Source organism: Pelophylax lessonae (genome assembly GCF_965119305.1).
Source record: "Pelophylax lessonae genome assembly, chromosome: 4".
Taxonomy (NCBI): domain Eukaryota; kingdom Metazoa; phylum Chordata; class Amphibia; order Anura; family Ranidae; genus Pelophylax; species Pelophylax lessonae.
Window position 1 is genome coordinate 268,317,236 of NC_138771.1, and position 18,892 is coordinate 268,336,127.

At 41.6% G+C, this 18,892-nt stretch overlaps 1 protein-coding gene across 12 annotated transcripts in view; it reads left to right on the forward strand.

Moving 5' to 3' along the window:
- GRIP1 (glutamate receptor interacting protein 1) overlaps positions 1 to 18,892 on the forward strand; it is a 1,071,013-nt gene that overhangs the window by 911,438 nt on the left and 140,683 nt on the right. For 8 of the 12 annotated variants that reach the window (XM_082255180.1, XM_082255172.1, XM_082255177.1 and 5 more), the window contains one exon: positions 1,731 to 1,886. In XM_082255180.1, coding sequence (XP_082111306.1) covers positions 1,731 to 1,886 — 156 coding nt within the window. The remainder of the gene's footprint in view (positions 1 to 1,730; positions 1,887 to 18,892) is intronic. The other 4 variants (XM_082255176.1, XM_082255178.1, XM_082255182.1 and 1 more) reach the window with 1 other exon arrangement.

Consider the following 18,892-nt stretch of genomic DNA (forward strand, 5'->3'; position numbering starts at 1 on the left):
GTTTCCTGCTTGAACTATTTGTCTTCAAGTTGACGTTTATTGCCAGAAGCAATGTGATCTTTGAAGCTGAACACCAGGCAAACAGCTAAATATGCATATGAAAAGCATATAAGGGAGTAATTTTACCTGCCATAGGATTTGTATTAAAAGTGATATTAAACCCAAAAGCAAACTTTAATTAAATTGCACCTTACCAACTCTTGCACGTGATGCCTGCATTAGTTTTCTTTTTATCCTTAACTTTCATCTGGTGATCTAGCCAGTATATCTGTTGTTTAACAGAACAGGCTATCCAGCAAATGTATAAGAATGTTGGGACAAACCATTTACCACTGACAGGAGTGCTTACAATGGTCAGATTTTATTTAAAGTGGGAGTAAACTCCTTTGTGTGATTTTTATCTGTGGGTAAGCCTATAATAAGGCTTACCTATAGGTACAGTAAATATCTCGTAAACGTGCACCATTTAGGAAATATTTACTTTAGACGCAGCTGGTGATGTCATCGGTGCATGCCCTCTGAAGGAGTGGCATACCCGTGCCATTCCTTTTGAGCTGTACTGCGTGCATGTACGGAAGTGATGCCATTGTTAGCTCGGTAATTTATATTGCCAAAGCCCATGAACCAACCCGGAAGGAATACTGGGTAAAGATTGAAGTGCCTTCTGTGGTGACAGCAGACCGCTGGAGGACTTGGTTTTCAGGCAAGTCTTTCGTAATGTGCTAGTATGCGATGCATACTAGCACATTATGACCTAAACTGCCCAGTGCCTAATATATATATATATATTTTTTTTTTATTAGCGCTTTAATTATTTAATACCTTTACCCCAAAAGAAAAAAAAATTTGCTGTAACTACAGTGTGAGCTGAAGTTTGGTTTCAGTTTGTTAATGTATTTTAATCTGCTAGTACATCTAATGCTCTCCTCCCCCCAGACTGACAGTGCCGCTGTCCAAAGGTGCCCCTGTGCTCCTTCATCCAGAATAGGGGCACTGTAATACAGGAAATGTGTTACTGGGCAGATCACCAGGTGAAAACAGTGGGGGGGATCCTGAAAAAGAAAATGAATGCAGCCTCCAAGTCTAAGGATTGGGAAGCTGCAATATATTACATTTTTGGTTTTGGGTTTAATACAGCTTTAGGTCTATCCAGGTCTGAGGTTTGCCCAGCCCTGTCTAGCAGGGGAGGAGACCTGACTTTACTTTATTGTAGTTCACTAACACTAATAACTAAATCTTCCCCTCTGCTTTTCCTGCTATCAGCATGCTCCTTGCACTGCAGCACAACTGATTGGCTTCTTATGCTGCTTCTCCCCCTCCCAGCCTACGTTCTGTTGTACAGGGACTGGAAGAGGCTGATATGACGTTAAATTTAGGTATTTACCCAGCTTCCCCTAAACACATTGAAGGAAATACTAATAATTGCAGAGCTGCCTTGAGGCGTGTGTTTTCCATCTGCCTGGAGTTAAGCTTTGATAAAACCCCGTAGAGTATCTTTCAGAAAACAGTTATGCTTTGGTAAAAAGTTTAGGTTACAATACAATAGCAGTAGCAATCAGACACTTTTATTATCCAATATGCCTGAGAAGAAGGAAAACTACAGTCAAGGGAAATGTTCTCACTTTCCCTTTTCTTCAGATTTGAATCCTTTGATCCCCTGTTGTACTGATGTTTGTAGCGTTGTGTGTATTGCTTTGAGTACTGTGTACTATATGTCCTCTTTCTTGCAGCAGCATTGGTATCTTCATCCTTTTCTCCTACCTCCATGAGTGCATACAGCCTGAGCTCACTCAATATGGGTACCCTACCTCGCAGCCTTTACCCCACAAGCCCTCGAGGGACACTGATGAGGAGGCGAATGAAAAAGAAGGACTTCAAAAGCTCATGTAAGTTATTTGTGAATTTTCCCAGCATATTCTTGTGGACTTGTTACTACGGGCAGTCCCCAGGTTACAAACAAGATAGGGACTGTAGGTTTGGTATGAATTCGAATTTATTTGTAAGTCGGAACAGGTACACTTTTTAAGTTTAGCTCCAGCCAAAAGAATAATTTTTACGTTTTTTGCATAGCATAGGAAAGGGTTAACACCCCTGTACCATTTGTTTTGCTGTCTGTACCCCTGTTCAGAAGATTTCACCTCACTTTCTGTCCCTATGACAACTGGATTTTGACCATTTTGGGCTGTTGTGGAAAGAAGGATTGGTGATAAAGCTTGAGTGGCGACACATTTTTCCCATGAAAGTTCTCACAGGAGTGAATTTCCCTTCCTAGCGCTAGATTTCTCCTCACTTCCTGTTGTCTCCCTCCGTTTGTAAGTCGGATGTTTGTTACCCGGGGACCGCCTGTACAGTGATACATTGCAGTTATATGTTTGTTTGCTTGTAATTCATTTTGGATGGGATAGAAAAGGGTTAGTACTACCCTTGTGTTAGGGAGATTTACCACACATTTATGTGCTAGTGATACAAGAGGAAGTAAAGAGATCTCAATAGAGAGCTGAGTATTATAAAACCTAACAGTTGCCAACCTTTCCTTACATGCCTAATTAAAGTGATTAAAGTGCGTAATGGAATATGCTAAGACTGGAACAGGTACAACCTGGAGCATCTGTGCATGGCAGCCAATCCATTTGTATCTTTCATTTTTAAAGCCTTTCCAAACAAGCTGAAGTTAGAAGCTGATTGGTTAGTATGCACAGCTGCAGCGAATGCAGGTATTTATTGGTTTGAGAAAATAAACACATGTATGTTTACACAGAGCAAGCTTACATTTTCAGTATGTATTAATTGTTTTTTCCTGTAATCCAATGACCTCATCAGTGTGTTACCTCTCCTTTTATTGCCCAGTTACTAATTTGGGGGCAGGGTGGTGACCAATTTATAGTACTTAAAAAGACCTTATATCCCGACCATTCATTTCAACATTTATCCTAGCAACAATATTCCCATTAAGATATACATGCATTTAACATTTATGCATTTTATTTACATGTAAAAGACTCCCTTCTGTAGATATTCAAAAGCCCTGTTACTACTCCCGGGTGCCGCCATCTTGGATACAATGTTGTTGTCATTCAAGTGTATAAAAGTATATGTAGAGAGGGGAGGGGTGGAGATGCTAACACAGTGAATAGACATTTCCAAAAGAGGAGAGGTTGTGATATGGAAGAAGGAAGGGGGTTGTGCTAGAGAAATGACTTTTTCTAGCAAGTCTAAAAGCAACACTGCAAGTCAATAAAAATATCACTTATGGAAAGGAAAAACACTACAAGCAAGTGTTCAAAAAAAAATGCATTTTCTGTGCATTTACCTGTAGTGTTTTTAGTTGTCGACAGTGCCTCTTTACTAGTGATGGACTCGGGTATGTTCGGGATCGTAGTCCCAGCCCATTTTTAGCCATCCCGCCAGGAAGCTGACACTACACACCGCTAATCATAGGTAGTGAGGCATTTCCCAGTCTGTGCAGCTGCGGACCGGGAAATGCCTCACTGCCTATGATTGGCAGTGTGCAGTGTCTGCTTCCTGGCCGGATTGCCAAGGTGGGTTGGGACTACGATACCGAACATTCCTGAGCCCATCACTACTCTTTACCTGCAGTTAAAGAGGTTGTAAACCTCAAACAAACCTGGAAGTCAAAGGCATAATAAGTTAGTATGCATCGCATAGTAGCACATTATGAAATACTTACCTGCCCGCTCATTGGTGACACGGCCGATATGTTCAGCCGCCCTACTTCCAGGTTCACTTTCTACGGCCATCTGATTGGCCGGAGCCACGATGAGGTCACCCCCCCCCCCCGCATGCGCGGAGGCACCGCCGTTCACAGCACAGGGCTCTGAAGGAACGGCACAAGCGGCCGTTCCTTCAGAGTGCATGCGCCAGTGATGTCACTGGCTGCATGCAAAGTAATGTACATGTTTAGGAGATATTTACAGTACCTATAGGTATTCCTTATCATAGACTTACCTACAGGTGCAAGTTAGAGAGAAAGCTTTACTTCCTCTTTAAGAAATTTGTGGTCACTGTCTTGGCTTGGCTGTCTGACAGGGGAACATGCATCACAAGGCTAGTTGAATTGTCATTCCAAATTGTAAGGCACTTAAAATAGTTCATGTGTTTGTAATTCAGTTGTTTATTTCGATTTTTCTAAACAGCAGATCTTTTTGAATTTTTTGGGAGATATATCACAAGTAAAGATGAGAAGTGAAAACAGTCCAAATTAGCTCAAGTGGTAATTTTATAGGATCACAGCCATGGTTATTCTAGAAAATAAAGTAAAAGTAAAGTAAAATCATGAGAATTACATCATTATTTATATCAATCATTTTTATTGTAAAAAAAAAAAGTTGTGTGGCATCTTTTTTTTTTTTTCATCAAAATACATATAGACAAAGGATATTAACATAAAATAATTTAAAAAAATGAAAGCAGTCTTGGTATGAAAGATTTTCTGTTTATCCCTATTATATTTAGGGGTTGTTGTGGTTCTAGGGAGTAATGATCGAACTATGGCTTCTTCTAGCCTGTGCCAGATTGTAAAACATGGAAAGTAGAAGTCAACCTTACACAGGAAGTCGTTTCTTTCTAGTTACTATTTGTAGCAACACTTCCATGTAAAAAATTGCATCCGTTTGATGTAGAATAAATTTATCTATTTTGTTTTTCTGCTTTTATTGAACATTGGCCCGACGTAATCGAAAGTGTGTCCTTATTACAAGTATAACTTTAAGAATCTAGTACAGCAATTATAATGTTGTTGAACGGTGTTAGGGCATTTATTTATTATTACAGGTACTTCCATAGCGCTGTCAATTTACGCAGAGCTATATATATATATATGTGTGTGTGTGTGTATATATATATATATATATATACACACACTGTATAGCAAAAACCTAGGGCACAATTTCTAATTCGAAAAATATTCACTTCACAGCTTACAATTGAAGGCCCCTAACTCACATTCATACATACAGTACACATACTAGGGCATATTTAGATAGGAGCCAAATAACCTACCAGCATGTCTTTGGAGTGTCGGAGAAAACCTGAGTACCTGGAGGAAACCCACGCTGGCACAGGGAGAACATGCAAACTCTGTGCAGGTAGTACCGTGGTTGGGAATCGAACCAACAACCCTAGTGCTGCTAGGCGGGAGTGTTAACCATTTTGTTGGACATCTCTGTGACTTTGAGCAGAGTGTCTGCTTTTAGAGCTGACTGCCAGTTTTGACACTTCAGGAGGACAGTAAACCTTCTTCCATACTCTACATGAAGATGCACACACCTAGAGCCTGCTTGGATTTGAATTTTAGCATTTGGCATGCTTGTCTAGTGGTTTTGCTATAACCCAGCATAAAGCAAGGTTAACTAACTTGGTTGTTTCCTTGGATTTATGTTCAGATATAAGCCAGTTTGCAAAATATATGGGAATAAACATTGGATATGTTCCTAAATGACCGCTAGGTAGATTCCAGCTGTCATTTTTATAGTATGGGTTGGAAAATGTAAACAACTGATTGGCTCCTCGGTGCAACACCATCTACTTTTCCTTTTCCTAAGATTTATTAAACAGCTCCTCTGTGGCCTAGTGTAGCATTAGTTAGATTTATTGAACAATTAATCCTAGCAATGGAATTTCTTGTATTGATGTTTACACCACTAGAGATACATGTCAACTGCACTTTCTGAAGAAGCGCGGTATTTATTGAAAGTGAATGGATGAATGTAACTACTGTAGTGAATACAGGTATTTCATAGATTTGAAGAGCGGGAGATCACTCCTATTATAAAACAGAATGAATAAAATTCTATTCAGTGTCTGTAAAGTGCAATAAAATGTATTATCTGTTCTGAACATTTTAATGTGGATCTACTCACAACTCTCTTTAAAATGTTGTAAATGTTATTTTGAGTATAATAAAGGGATCGCTCATTTCATCTAACGTAGCTATAATGAGATTCAGAAAAGAAAAGAGGAAAAGGTCAGACTCTATGAAGGTGCCAAGCTTCAGATTTATGCTAGCAATTCAACACTGCTTAATTAACTTGTGATCATTCAAAGTTCACAATACCAATACACTTACTATAGTAGCATGCATTTTTCTTAAAAACACCAATTCATTCACAAGGAATGTGCTTTGATTAAGGGATTTTGTTTCCCCAGAAAGAGATGCTCACTTCTGAATCCTGCTTAGGAAAAGGTATTCTGTATTTTGTGTAATTTATGAAGCAGTTTTAACCTTCACCAGAGAGCAGTTGGACTATGTCCAGGCTGCAGCCATTCCCACTACAGGGTTTTCTGCATAGCACACCACATCCAATGCAATTTCAAAGGTGATGTCCTTGAAAGGTTGCAGATGTGAAAAACTAGCTTTGTACCTCAGGTTATTGTGGCTAGTCCTTTCTTTAGCACCAGTTAGCCTAAGGTATTTTCAATCTCATCTAAAAATGTATTGAGACATTGAAATATAACACATGTAAATCTAAGAGGAAATTATGTAATTGAAAAAGCATCTCACATCAGTATTGGTGATTCTTGGGCAGAAGTCTTAAAGTAGTATTAAACCCTCAATGTTTTTGGATTAACACATTGAGCACAATAAAATAAACATTCCCTAGTAAACAATTTAAAAAAAAATCTTTCCCCAGCACTTGCAGTCTACAACTTCCAATGCTGCTGTCTGTGACTCTCTCAGTGCTGCTTCCCTGAACTTTGGTCTTCACAGGAAAGAATTAACGGGACAGTGCAATTCCCAATCAGTATATTAGCTTGTAGGAGGGAGGTGCAGGGGAGTGCCTTGCCATCCTAGGCTATGGTCTTTGTATTTCTACTAATAAACACAGTGTAGGCAGAAACAAATGTAGTCCCTGTATGCAACAGTCACTCCATAGGACATTGCAAGATAAAGGAATCACACTGAAAAAGGAAACCTGGTAGGGGTCTTGGAACCAGTTTCAAGGCTAAGTTCATCTTAAAAAAATAAAGAAATGCACATGTTTTTGCTGTTATAAAGGGTATTTTTTTTGAGCCCGCAGAGCATCTGCTGATCACGGGTGCAATGTCAGGTTTTTGTCAAAATCGGATAGGCAGACAGTTACTGGAGAACAGAAAGATCAATGAACTATGAGAGCACTCACCAGCATCCTCACAGTTCATTGAGAACCACAAGCCGTCTGCTGAAGTGCAAGATGGTAGTTGTAGTTCATTCAGTCACAGATCACTGTGCATGTATGATGGGGATGTGTGGACGAAGCATCGCATTGCTCTGCTCTTTAACCACTTCTGGACCGGGCCTTTTTCTGACCCTTGTTTACAAGTTAAAAATCATTTTTTTTGCTAGAAAATTACTTAGAACCCCCAAACATTATATATTTTTTTTTTTTAGCAGAGACCCTAAATAATAAAATTAAGATTATTGCAATATTTATCACAGCATATTTGCGCAGTGGTCTTACAAACGCAATTTAAAAAAATTAAAAATACAGCTTTTTGAATTAAAAAATGAGAAAACAGTAAAGTTAGCCCAGTTTTTTTTTCTATGATGTGAAAGATAATGTTATGCTGAGTAAATAGATACCCAACATGCCATGCTTCAAAATTGCGCACGCTCATGGAATGGTGACAAACATTGGTACTTAAAAATCCCCATAGGCAACACTTAAAAAATTTCTACAAGTTACCAGTTTAGAGTTACAATTATTGCTCTTGTTCTAATGAGCATGGTGATACCTCATATGTGTGGTTTGAACACTGTTTACATATGTGGGTGTGACTTGCGTATGCGTTCGCTTCTGCAAACAGTTTTTTTAAAACAAAAATTTTTGATCACTTTTATTACTATTACAAAGAATGTAAACATCCCTTGTAATAGAAATAAGCATGACAGGACCTCTTTAATGTGAGATGTGGGGTCAAAAAGACCTCAGATCTCACTTCTACACTGGAAAAAAAGTCCTTTTTTTTATGATTAAAAAAAATGGGCTCTTTAAATCCATTGGTAGGAAGCGACGTATGACATCAATCCGGTCCTCCAAGGCCATAGAGTCGAGTGAGGGCCATCTTGCCCTCACTCAACTTCCTGCCTGAGGGGACAGCGGACCGGATCGTTTTCCCCGCAACTGGCGGGTCAGGTAAGCGGGTAAAATTACTGGGAAACGGCGGGGGGGGCACCTCTCCCGCTGCCGATAAAGCTGATCCCGTGGTAAATCCGCCGCTGGGAAAACCCTTATGTTAAAGCAGAGCGCGCACAGTTTAAAAAAATACTGGGGTTATGGCAGCTATCTGCTGCCATAACCCCCGGTATTTAACGGCAAAGTACCGACATAAAATTGCGGCGGGCGGTCCGTAAGTGGTTAATTGTGACAGTAGGTGCAGGGAGAAGATCTCACACCCGCTGTCACAGCGGGAGATCAAAGGGGCGCAGGCGGGTGCTCTTTGGTAAGATGTTGCACCCTAAATACAGATGTAACATATTACTGAAGGTGAACTCATCCTTTAACTGGAACATAAACAAGAATTAAAAGAAACAAATGCTGCACTTAGTTATTGATTGGATCAGCTGCTGAAAGTGCTTAAAAAAGGATTGTTATCACTTTAAGCATTGTTCAAATTTTGATGCCATAGACCTAATAAACACTTTATAAATTTCCCCTTTGTTTTATTGATTTGGGGTAATGACAGATTACTGGAGGTATAGAAAGGTCCAGCTCCTTTTTACCAGTTTTTCAGTAAAAATCTTGGTAATTAAAGGGCTCAGGATCTATAGCTCAGATTGTGAAAGCTCAGATAAATTAGTCCTTGTATCTCTCATAGCTAACCTCTACTCCCTGCTTTCTACAGCTCTGTCCAGTGATGATCTGAAAAGAAAGTCTGCTCTGCCCTCCTATTAAAAAAACAAGAATGGTTTAAAAACTCAATGCCATAGTGCATCCTTTATTTAAAGTTAATTGTCCTTTATTAAAATTGCTTTAGACCTTCTGGGACATGATGCGTACTGGTACCCTGTCCCATTTTTCCCAAATGTGTCAGAGGTTCTGTTTGCCACGCTGGATGCTTTTCCAGTAATTTCAGCTACGTCATGCTGTTAGCACTCAGTTTCCTCAGTCTCCTACCCTTAAAGCTGATCCCATTAAGAAACTATTGGCCCCTGGAGACCCAGACAAGCCTCTTGATCCTCCATAGTGTTCTCCTTTGTGTTCACCTAAGATGGAAAAATGATGGAAGTATTGAAAGAAGAATATTTCCTCTCTGGATAGGGAGGCCTGGAAGGACTGTCTGGAGAAGGGCCCCAAGCTTGTAATTTCCTCTAGAGATAAATTCAAGTTAAATTTCTTCATCGGGTGAATTATACTCCACTCACTGAGCGAAACCCCCTCTGTCACTGTTGTAAACTCCAACTGGGCTCTTACCCGCATATGTTTTGGTAATGCCTTTCTGTTTTGTCCTACTGGAAGGCCATTTTTGATTAAATAAACCTTAGGTTACAGCTTACCTTAACACCCACTATTTCCCCAGCCCTGTTGGGGTTTCCAGAAGATGAGCAGCACTCTCATAATTTCAAGCTTCTCATATCATATATTCTTTATTATGCCAAAAAATAAATTCTGATGAAATGCTCCTCTTTGATCCAACCTGATGTGACCTCCTGGGAGGCTATGGTGAATGCGGCTCTCCCCCTATATAAAATTACATATTTAAATAGCTTGTGCACCTGAAAACGTGAAAAAGTATGGTCCCCTTAGACCCTGACCTGAGAAGTTCCTATTATAATGATTGTAAGCTGTTCAGTTTTTTTTATTTTTATAAATTCAATGTTTATTAGGAGAGGAAAAGGCATACAATGGAGTCAAGATCAACAGTACAGGACCATATACATAGTTCCAGACATAACTCAACTTAAAAATGAATACTAGCAATCACATTATATACAGCGTCAGAACAGGAGGGCAGTTGTAGAAGACGTTAGATAAAAGTGCTACAGGAAGCTAGGCCCCCGGAGAGGTCTCCCCCCCCACCGGCATCCATCTAATGGCCAGGGTACGGAGGGGGAGAGGAACTACCCCAGCAGACCCAACCCCCTGCAGTCGACCAGGAGGAACCCAAGTATGTATGCCCATGGGAAGAGAAAGAAAAACAAAAGAAAAAGTATAGCGATTTCTATTCTCCCTCCTCTCCCTTTTCTTTTTGACTGAGAAGGTGGGACGAGCCCACAGGGTGAGAGGGAAGAAGGTAGGGACAGTAGAGGGGGGAAGTAGTAGAGAAAGAAAGGGAGAAAGGGGGACTGGGGGGGAGAGAGAGAGCGAGATGGCCACCCAGTCCGCAGATATCAAGCTAGACCACCAAGTCTTTGTATTCTGCGGAAAAGCTGAACTCATGCCAGTAGTACCATCTTTTGAGGAACTTCTCCCTCGTGCCCCGTTCGGCAGCCACAAGATCTTCCATTTCGTTGATACTTGCTACTTTCCGCAGCCACATAGCCACTGTGGGAGGTTGTGACTGCTTCCAGAGAAGAGGGATACAGCTTTTAGCTGCCGTGAAGAGAAGCGGCAGGATGGATTTTCTGTAGGACGCTCGTGGGAAACTGTTGTGGTGAAGGAGGATGAGAGCAGGGTCCAAAGTAAGAGCATGGTCCGTGAATTTTTGCGCAATGCGCAAGACCTCAGTCCAAAAGTGCTGCAAGTGGCTGCAGGACCAGAAGATGTGGAGAAGTGAGCCCACCTCCTCTCCACATCTCCAGCAGAGGCCAGAGCAGGAAGGGAACATTTTGCGTAACCTGACCGGGGTGTAGTACCAACTGGTCAATAACTTGTATCCCGCTTCCTGATATTTGGAACAGGTGGATGTTTTATAAGTGAAAAAGAAAATCCGATCAACCTGGTGGTCCGAGAAAGAGAGGCCCAGGTCACGCTCCCAGCAGGTGAGATACATTGGTCGGGAGGAAAGCTCAGGTCCCGTCAGAAGGCGATAGATCAAATAGATGGTATGTCGTAACGGAGAGTCTGATACACATAGTTACTCGAAAGGCAGCAGGCATCTATCAAAGGAGGACGCAGGTGGAAGGGACTGTAAGAAGTGAGCCAGTTGCACTTTCTGCCAGAAAGACAAAGCAGCAAAGGAGCCACTGGAAAAGAGAGTCTGTCGTGGAACCCACCTCCCGCGAATGATGAAGTGTTTGGCCTGGTGGAATCCTCTGGACTTCAAGGTGCGGAAACCTTGATCTGTCAGACCTGGGGAGAAGTTCTGGTTTTCGAGCTCCGGGAACAAAGGAGAAGGGATAGAGGCAATCAAGCCCTCTCCGCATATCCTACGACCCAATCTTAGGGTGGCCCCCACAGTCGGGTGGTCTGACACATGTTTCGGTAAGTCGGATGCGCCCCACAGGAGGGATTCCGGTGGAGGATCCCCAGGACTCCGTTCAATCCTGATCCAATGTTTCAGGTGGCCATGAACGTGCCAGTCGACAATCCTTGTAAGGTGACAGGCTGCGTAATACATCGTCGCATCCGGGAAGGCCATGACTCCACAGAGCTTGGGCATGCGGAGAACCTTCAGCGCAAGGCGGGGGGTCCTCTCACCCAAAGAAACTTACGGAAGGTTTTGTTTATTTTGCGCAGGAAGACCGGAGGAACAGCAATTGGAAGGGTTTGCAGCACGTAGAGCAGAAGAGGCATGACATTCATTTTGATAATGTTACAACGCCCAAACCAGGAGAACATCCCCTTCTGCCACCCCTCCAGATCTTTCCGTACACGGGAGAGGAGGGAAGTTACATTCAAAGATGCGGTCAGGACAGTTGGGAAAGAAAATCCCTAGGTATTTTATATGGGAGGAGCTCCACTTAAAAGGGAAGTCCATCCTGAGGAGGTTCAATAAAGCCGGAAGCATCACCACCGGCAGGGCCTCAGACTTCTGATAATTAATCTTATAAGATGATAGAGCTTCATAGGCACGGAACTCTCTCACAAGATTGGGCAAGGATAGAAGAGGGTTAGTAAGGAAAAAGAGGAGGTCATTGGCGTAGGCCGCTACCTTCGGGGCGAGTAGTGGGGAGATGTTCAACCCAGTTATGTCAGTGTTGGCCCTAATCGAGCGCAAAAAGGGCTCTAGTGTCAAAACAAAAATCGGGGGCGACAGGGGGCAACCCTGCCGGGTCCCATTTGTGATCTCTAACGGGCTGGAAAGCAGGCCATTGATCTTAACACAAGCCGAAGGGCGGGAGTAGATTGCACGGATCCAAGACAACATACGCTGCCCAAGGCCTATATGCTCCATAGTTCCTAGAAGGAAATCCCTTTTCGGCGTCCGTCGAGAGAAGCAGCATAGGAGTCCTCCGCGCACAAGCCAAATGCAACAAATCCAGGGCCTTCGTAGTGTTGTCCCTGGCCTCTCTGGAAGGCACAAATCCCACCTGGTCGTCGTGGATCAACTGCGGGAGCAGAGGGGCCAGGAGAAAGGCCAAGATTTTGGTAAACAGTTTCAGATCCACATTGAGGAGCGAGATGGGTCTGTAGCTCTGGCAGAGGAGGGGGTCTTTGCCTCCTTAGCTATCACAGTAAAATGCGCGCAAAGCGAATCCACCGGGAACTCCGTGTAGGCTGCAAGAAAGTGCGGAGACAGAATATGCTCAAAACATTTATAGTAAGTCAAAGAATATCCGTCAGGTCCAGGGGCCTTGCCCCTCTGAGAACCCACCAATGCGCTCGAAAGCTCATTGGGGTGAAGTGGCTCCTCCAAGTGCTCCAAGGCATCCAGCGGGAAGCTGGGGAGACCCGAAGCACAGATATACTCTTGAATCCTTGAGCGAAGGGCTTCCCGCGTGAGCTCAGTCGTGTCAGAGGTCAAGTTGTACAGGGAGGCATAATATCTGCGGAAGACTTCCGCTATACGATCCGTTTGCTTGAACCTTTTGGGTCGGAGAGGAAAGTATTTCTGGGATGAATGTCTGCGCCCTCTGCTGTCGCAGTGCGCGTGCTAAAATCTTGCCACATTTATCCCCGTGTTCGTAAAAGACCCGTCTGCACTTAGCCAACGAGGCCTTTAATCTAAAAAGTGTCACGGAGCATAACTGTTCACGAAGAACTGTCAGCTCCTGAAGGACAGATTGGGCCAAGGACCTTTTATGGGTGGCCTCCAGTGACTCCAAACGCGTAAGAAGATCGTGCATCTGGCGGGTTCTTTCTCGCTTGCTTTGAGAGCCTATCTTGATCAGCACCCCTCGCATATAGCTCTTATGAGCTTCCTAGACCATCAAAGGGGGACTCTCCGGGAGGGCATTGGAGGGAAAGAACCGCCCCAGCTCAACCTGAAGCTTGTCCAGCACTTTGGGGTCCTGGAGGAGACTGTCATTCAGCCGCCACTGCCACTGCCGAGGCTCCGGGGATCGGAAGTCTAGCTCAAGAATCACCGGGGCACGATCAGAGACAGTGATAGGTCAGATGGAAGATGAGACGACACGCCCCAACAAGGCCTGTGGGATCAGGAAGTAGTCAATACGCGTGTAGGAGTCATATGGAGAAGAGTAGAAGGTATAATCCTGGGACGTTGGGTGAAGGACCCGCCAGACGTCCACAAGGTGGAAGGCATGAAAGCTTTTTTTAAGGCGTTTGAGAGCAGCATACGAGATGTGGGAGGCGCCTCTTGACGCATCCAAGACCGAGTCTAGGACAAAGTTAAGATCCCCTCCGAGGAGAACCTGACCCTCCATAAAGTCATGGAGCTGAGACAGAAGGGGTTTGAGGCAGGAGATCTGCTCTGTGTTTGGTAAGAAGAAATTGGCGAGGGTGACCGGGGACAGAGCCTAGGCGGCCCTTCACAAAGAGAGCCCGGCCCAGCCCGTCACAGCTGTTCAGTTTATAGTACTGGATAGGTACATCAATTTCCTTTTACTACTCCCTTCTCCTTCCCTGCTGTGCTCTCATGTTTGGTTCCTACACTTCTGTTTTGTAAAAAATGATTGGATGCTGTAAGAGTTGGTAAATCTGTCTCTAGTTCTGCGATCTACAAACCCTTGTAGATTTGTAACACAGTATCTGGGAAGTAGTACTAACAGGATCTTTAGCCCTATAGTCAGTTGCATCAACCAAAAGATACAGTAAAATATGACAAATCTGCATATTCTTATTTATTACACAATTCATAAAGGAACTTTTATTTTTGGAAGATACTGGGGATCATTTACTAAGGATGTTTAATAAAATTGAATATTAGCATTGAAAAGTTATTTTTCACTTACTTTAGCGAATATAATAACGCTTTGTTCATTTTGAATACCCAATCATATGTAAGGGAATTTGTAAGAAGAGTAATTTGTTTTTTTTCTAGAGCCTGGATTATTGGAGTGAACTCAGCTTAACATTATTCACTAAGCTCAGTTAACTTTGATAAGTAAAAATTCTCTACCTATTTAGTAAACTCAACTCCAAATCATACATTGCAATGGGGCTGTCCCTGCACTGCAAGTGCTAAATGCTGTTTAGGTTGAGGGGACTTGGTAAAACAGTTTTACTTTCCTGAACTTTTTCTCGCCCAGTACCCCATACCCCTCTACACTCCAGCGGACTGTTCCACAGTGTTCTTGTGGCCAATACAGGCCAATTGACGCAGAATTGGACTTGATGGAATCAGAGGACATGCAACCACCTGAGCATAGGGGGAGAGGAGGCTTAGGGAACCAGTCTAGCAGTGCAGTGGGAGCCTGCAGGAGTGGAGTATTAGGAAAACTAGCCCCACTGCAAGAGAACATTTTTTACTTTCACTGGAGTTCAAATAAGTAACCTACCCCATTTGTACAGTGGTATGCATATGAACTATATCAATTTTCAGTACAGATGTTGATGAGTGTTGTGAAGTTCAATTAAGTTTTTATATGAAGTCTCCCTCATGTTAATGGAAAATTCCTTTCTTTGATGCTCACTGACATTATTACTAATGTTTAATCATTTGAGAAGAATGTTATTTCACGCTAATATTGTAGGCGTGAGTGCTACACCCTAATGCAAAAAGCCCTCAATTAAGAATTCTTACTTAATAATTGACTCTTTACCATGACTGTTTTATTGTAAAGGGAAATGTGTGTTTTTTTTTTTTGTAGCTGTTATGTGATGCTGTTTAATTAGACTTCAAGGAAAAACATTTTTAACGGTTTTAACCTCCATCAGGTATTGGTTGTAGTCGGTGTTTCCTTAGGAGATTTTCACCTGATTTCCTGTCCTGGAGATAAGACAGGAAGTGAGAGGTAAATCCCATCTTTGACAATTGTCACAGATGAACTCATAGGGAAATTTGTAAGGGGATACAGTGGAAATTAACGAATGTAAATATCTGTATACAAACAGTTAAAGAGATGGAAACCAGAGATGACTAAAAAAAAAGAATGGAGAAATGAAACGCAGATGAATCGTCGTCATGTCCAGCGCAGGGCTGTCGACCCTGCATTTGTCTTGATAAGGTCACAGGACTTAAGACCGCTGGAGCATAGGGGAATATACACTGGGGGGGACCAGGCTAGCAGTGTGGATGATGGCGTAAGTAGATCTTCCCCTGGTCATAAACAAGGAACCTAACCCTTGCACTTTAGGTGCAGCCCCACTGCAAGGGACCATTTTTAGGTTTCCCAGAGTTGGGCCATAAAACACAGATTCATAAGCTATCTATAGTGTTTTATATATTTACCAAAACTTTTGAGCATAGACTGTTAAGCACAGCTTTATTTGTGCATTTGGCCTTCTACTTCTTCCACAGAAGTGAAGTCTGAAATTTTTACATCATTCTATAAAACAATGATTTAACAGAATAATTAAATTCTAGAGAGGATAGAAGAAGCTCGTCCTTCTTTTAAAGGTTTCTTTGATGAAAGTTGATTATTTCTTTTGCAGAAAAAACAAATCTAAACTATTTGTAGGTTTGTCTTGCAAACTGGTCTTCTGAAAAATCCTTAAAACCTATTGTGATCTAATTTGAATTGGAATTATTTGACTTAAGCATTTTTTTGTTCCTGTAGGTTAGTGGTGACTACAAAAAGGGCTAATTTCGATTTGTTAAAATCTTAACTAACAGAACAATTTTTTTCAGAGGGACCTAGTTATTAGTTATTTTAATACAGCTATGAGCAGGTGAGCATGAAGAAAACATTTGCAGATATCTAGTTGAATTAGGCTGGCCATACATTATACAATATTTTTTATTCAATTTCCCTTAGATTTACCTTCAACTATGTAATGCAAGGGCCTGCCTGATTGCATACAAATTGGAAGTGTTTAGGGTTGACCTTATATTATATGATTTTGGTAAATCTAAAGGAAAATTCTACAAGAAAATTGTATGATATAAAGTGCATCTGGAAAGTATTTACAGCGCTTCGCTTTTTCCACATTTTGTTATGTTACAGCCTTATTCTAAAATGGATTAAATTATTTTCCTCAAAATTCCACAAACCATACCCCATAATGACAACAGGAAAGAAGTTTGTTTGAAATCTTTGCAAATGTATTTCTAATAAAAAACGGAAAAAAAAATCATATGTACATAAATATTCACAGCCTTTGCTCAATACTTTGTTGAAGCACCTTTGGCACCAATTACAGCCTCAAGTCTTTGAGTATGATGCTACAAGCTTGGCTCACCTAATTTTGGGCAGTTTCTCCCATTCGTCTTTGCAGGACCTCTCAAGCTTCATCAGGTTGGATAGGGAGCGTTGGTGCACAGCCATTTTCAGATCTCTCCTGAGATGTTCAATCGGGTTCAAGTCTGGGCTGTGGCTGGGCCACTCAAGGACATTTACAGATTTGTCCCGTGGCCACTCCTTTGTTATCTTGGCAGTGTGCTTAGGGTCGCGGTCCTGTTGGAAGATGAACCTTTGCCCCAGTCTGAGATCCAAAGTGCTCAGGAGTAGGTTTTTCAAGGATGTCTCTGTACATTGCTGCATTTATCTTTCCCTTGATCCTGACTAGTCTCCCAGTTCCTGCCGCTGAAAAACATCCCCACAGCATGATGCTGCCACCAACAGGTTTCACTGTAGGGATAATATTGGAAAGGTGATGAGTGGTGCCTGGTTTCCTCCAGACATGATGCTTGCCATTTAGGCCAAATAGTTTTTTTTTTTTTTTTCATCAGACCAGAGAATTTTGTTTCAGGTGCCTTTTGGCAAACTCCAGGTGGGCTATAATATGCCTTTTAGTGAGGAGTGGCTTCCGTCTGGCCACTCTACTATACAGGCCTGATTGGTGGAGTGCTGCAGAGATGGTTATTCCTCTGGAGGGTTCTCTTCTCTCCACAGAGAAATGCTGGAGCTCTGTAAGGGTGACCAATCGGGTTCTTTGTCACCTCCCTAAGGCCCCCCGATCGCTCAGTTTGGCCGGGCAGCCCGCTCTAAGAAGAGTCTTGGTGGTTCCAAACTTCTTCCATTTACAGATGATGGAGGCCACTGTGCTCATTGACCTTTAATGCTTCAGATTGTGCCCTTCACCAGATCTGTGCCTCGATACAATCCTGTCTCGGAGGCCTATAGAGAATTACTTGAACTTCATAGCTTGGTTTGTGCTCTGAGATGCACTATTATCTGTGGTGCCTTATATAGACAGGCGTGTGCCTTTCCAAATTATGTCCAACCAGCTGAATTTACCACAGCTAGACTCCAATCAAGTTGCAGAAACAACATCTCAATGATTATCAGTGGAAACAGGATGCACCTGAGCTCAATTTTGAGTGTCGTGGCAAAGGCTGTGACTACTTATGTAAATTGTTTTTTTTTTAAATAAATTTGTATTTCAAACAAACTTCTTTCACGTTGTCATCATGGGGTATTCTTTGTAGAATTTTAAGGAAAATAATGGATTTATTTAATTTTGGAATAAGGCTGTAACATAAAATGTGAAAAAAGTAAAGCGCTGTAAATACTTTCTAGATGCACTGCATGGCCAGCTTTAGTACTAAAGTGCCTTATTAAAGCTGGTATATCTTTAAATTATTAGACAAATTAGACTCGTTGCATCTCATTGGTTAGCTTTTATAAGTTATGAATACCTCATATTTATTATATAATGAGGCATAATATGATGATCTAAATAGTAGCCTAATGGTATATAAACTTTACCTGACAAACTGCTTTGAACATTATTGGTGTAGCGTTACCTACTTTTCTTAAATATTTATTTAACTCCTATAATTGTTTTGTAAAGCAAAATATACTACTTTTTCATGTTTGCCCATTTTCTTTTGGGTCATACATCAGCTTGAAAATTTCAGTAAATTAACATCAAACTTTTAGATTCTGAGATACCTTTGTCAGTTCGTAGATATAAGCAATGAAACATAACCACTAAAAAATACTATCTAGTCCATGGCATTTTCGTATGTAGTTTCTATTAGTAATAGGAATTTTTAGCTTGCCTGTAAAATCCATTTTTGAAGTAAAGTACAGGACAACAGGGCTTTTATTTATAGACTTGCTACTGCCGCCACTATGGCACAATCCTAAAACCCTACCTAATCTGTATGACTCCAGTTTTTATGGAAGCAATAAGAGAGATCACAGAAGACAGATAGATGGTAGGGGCCTGTGTTCTGTACTGGACGCCAAGATAAGAAATTTACAGGTAAGTAAAAATTCATATTCACCTAACCTCTTCAGCCCCAGGTTTACCCCCCTTCAGGCTATTGTTTTGCAATATAGCACTACATTATTTTAACTGACAATTGTGCGGTCGTGCAACACTGTACCCAAAAAATATTGATGTCCTTTTTTCCCACAAATAGAGCTTTCTTTTGGTGGGATTTTATCACCTTTGCTTTTATCTATTTTGTGTGCTATCAACAAAAAAAGACCAACAATTTTGAAAAAAAAAAAATATATATATTTTTTACCAAAAGCTATAAAACTTACCCAATAAAAATA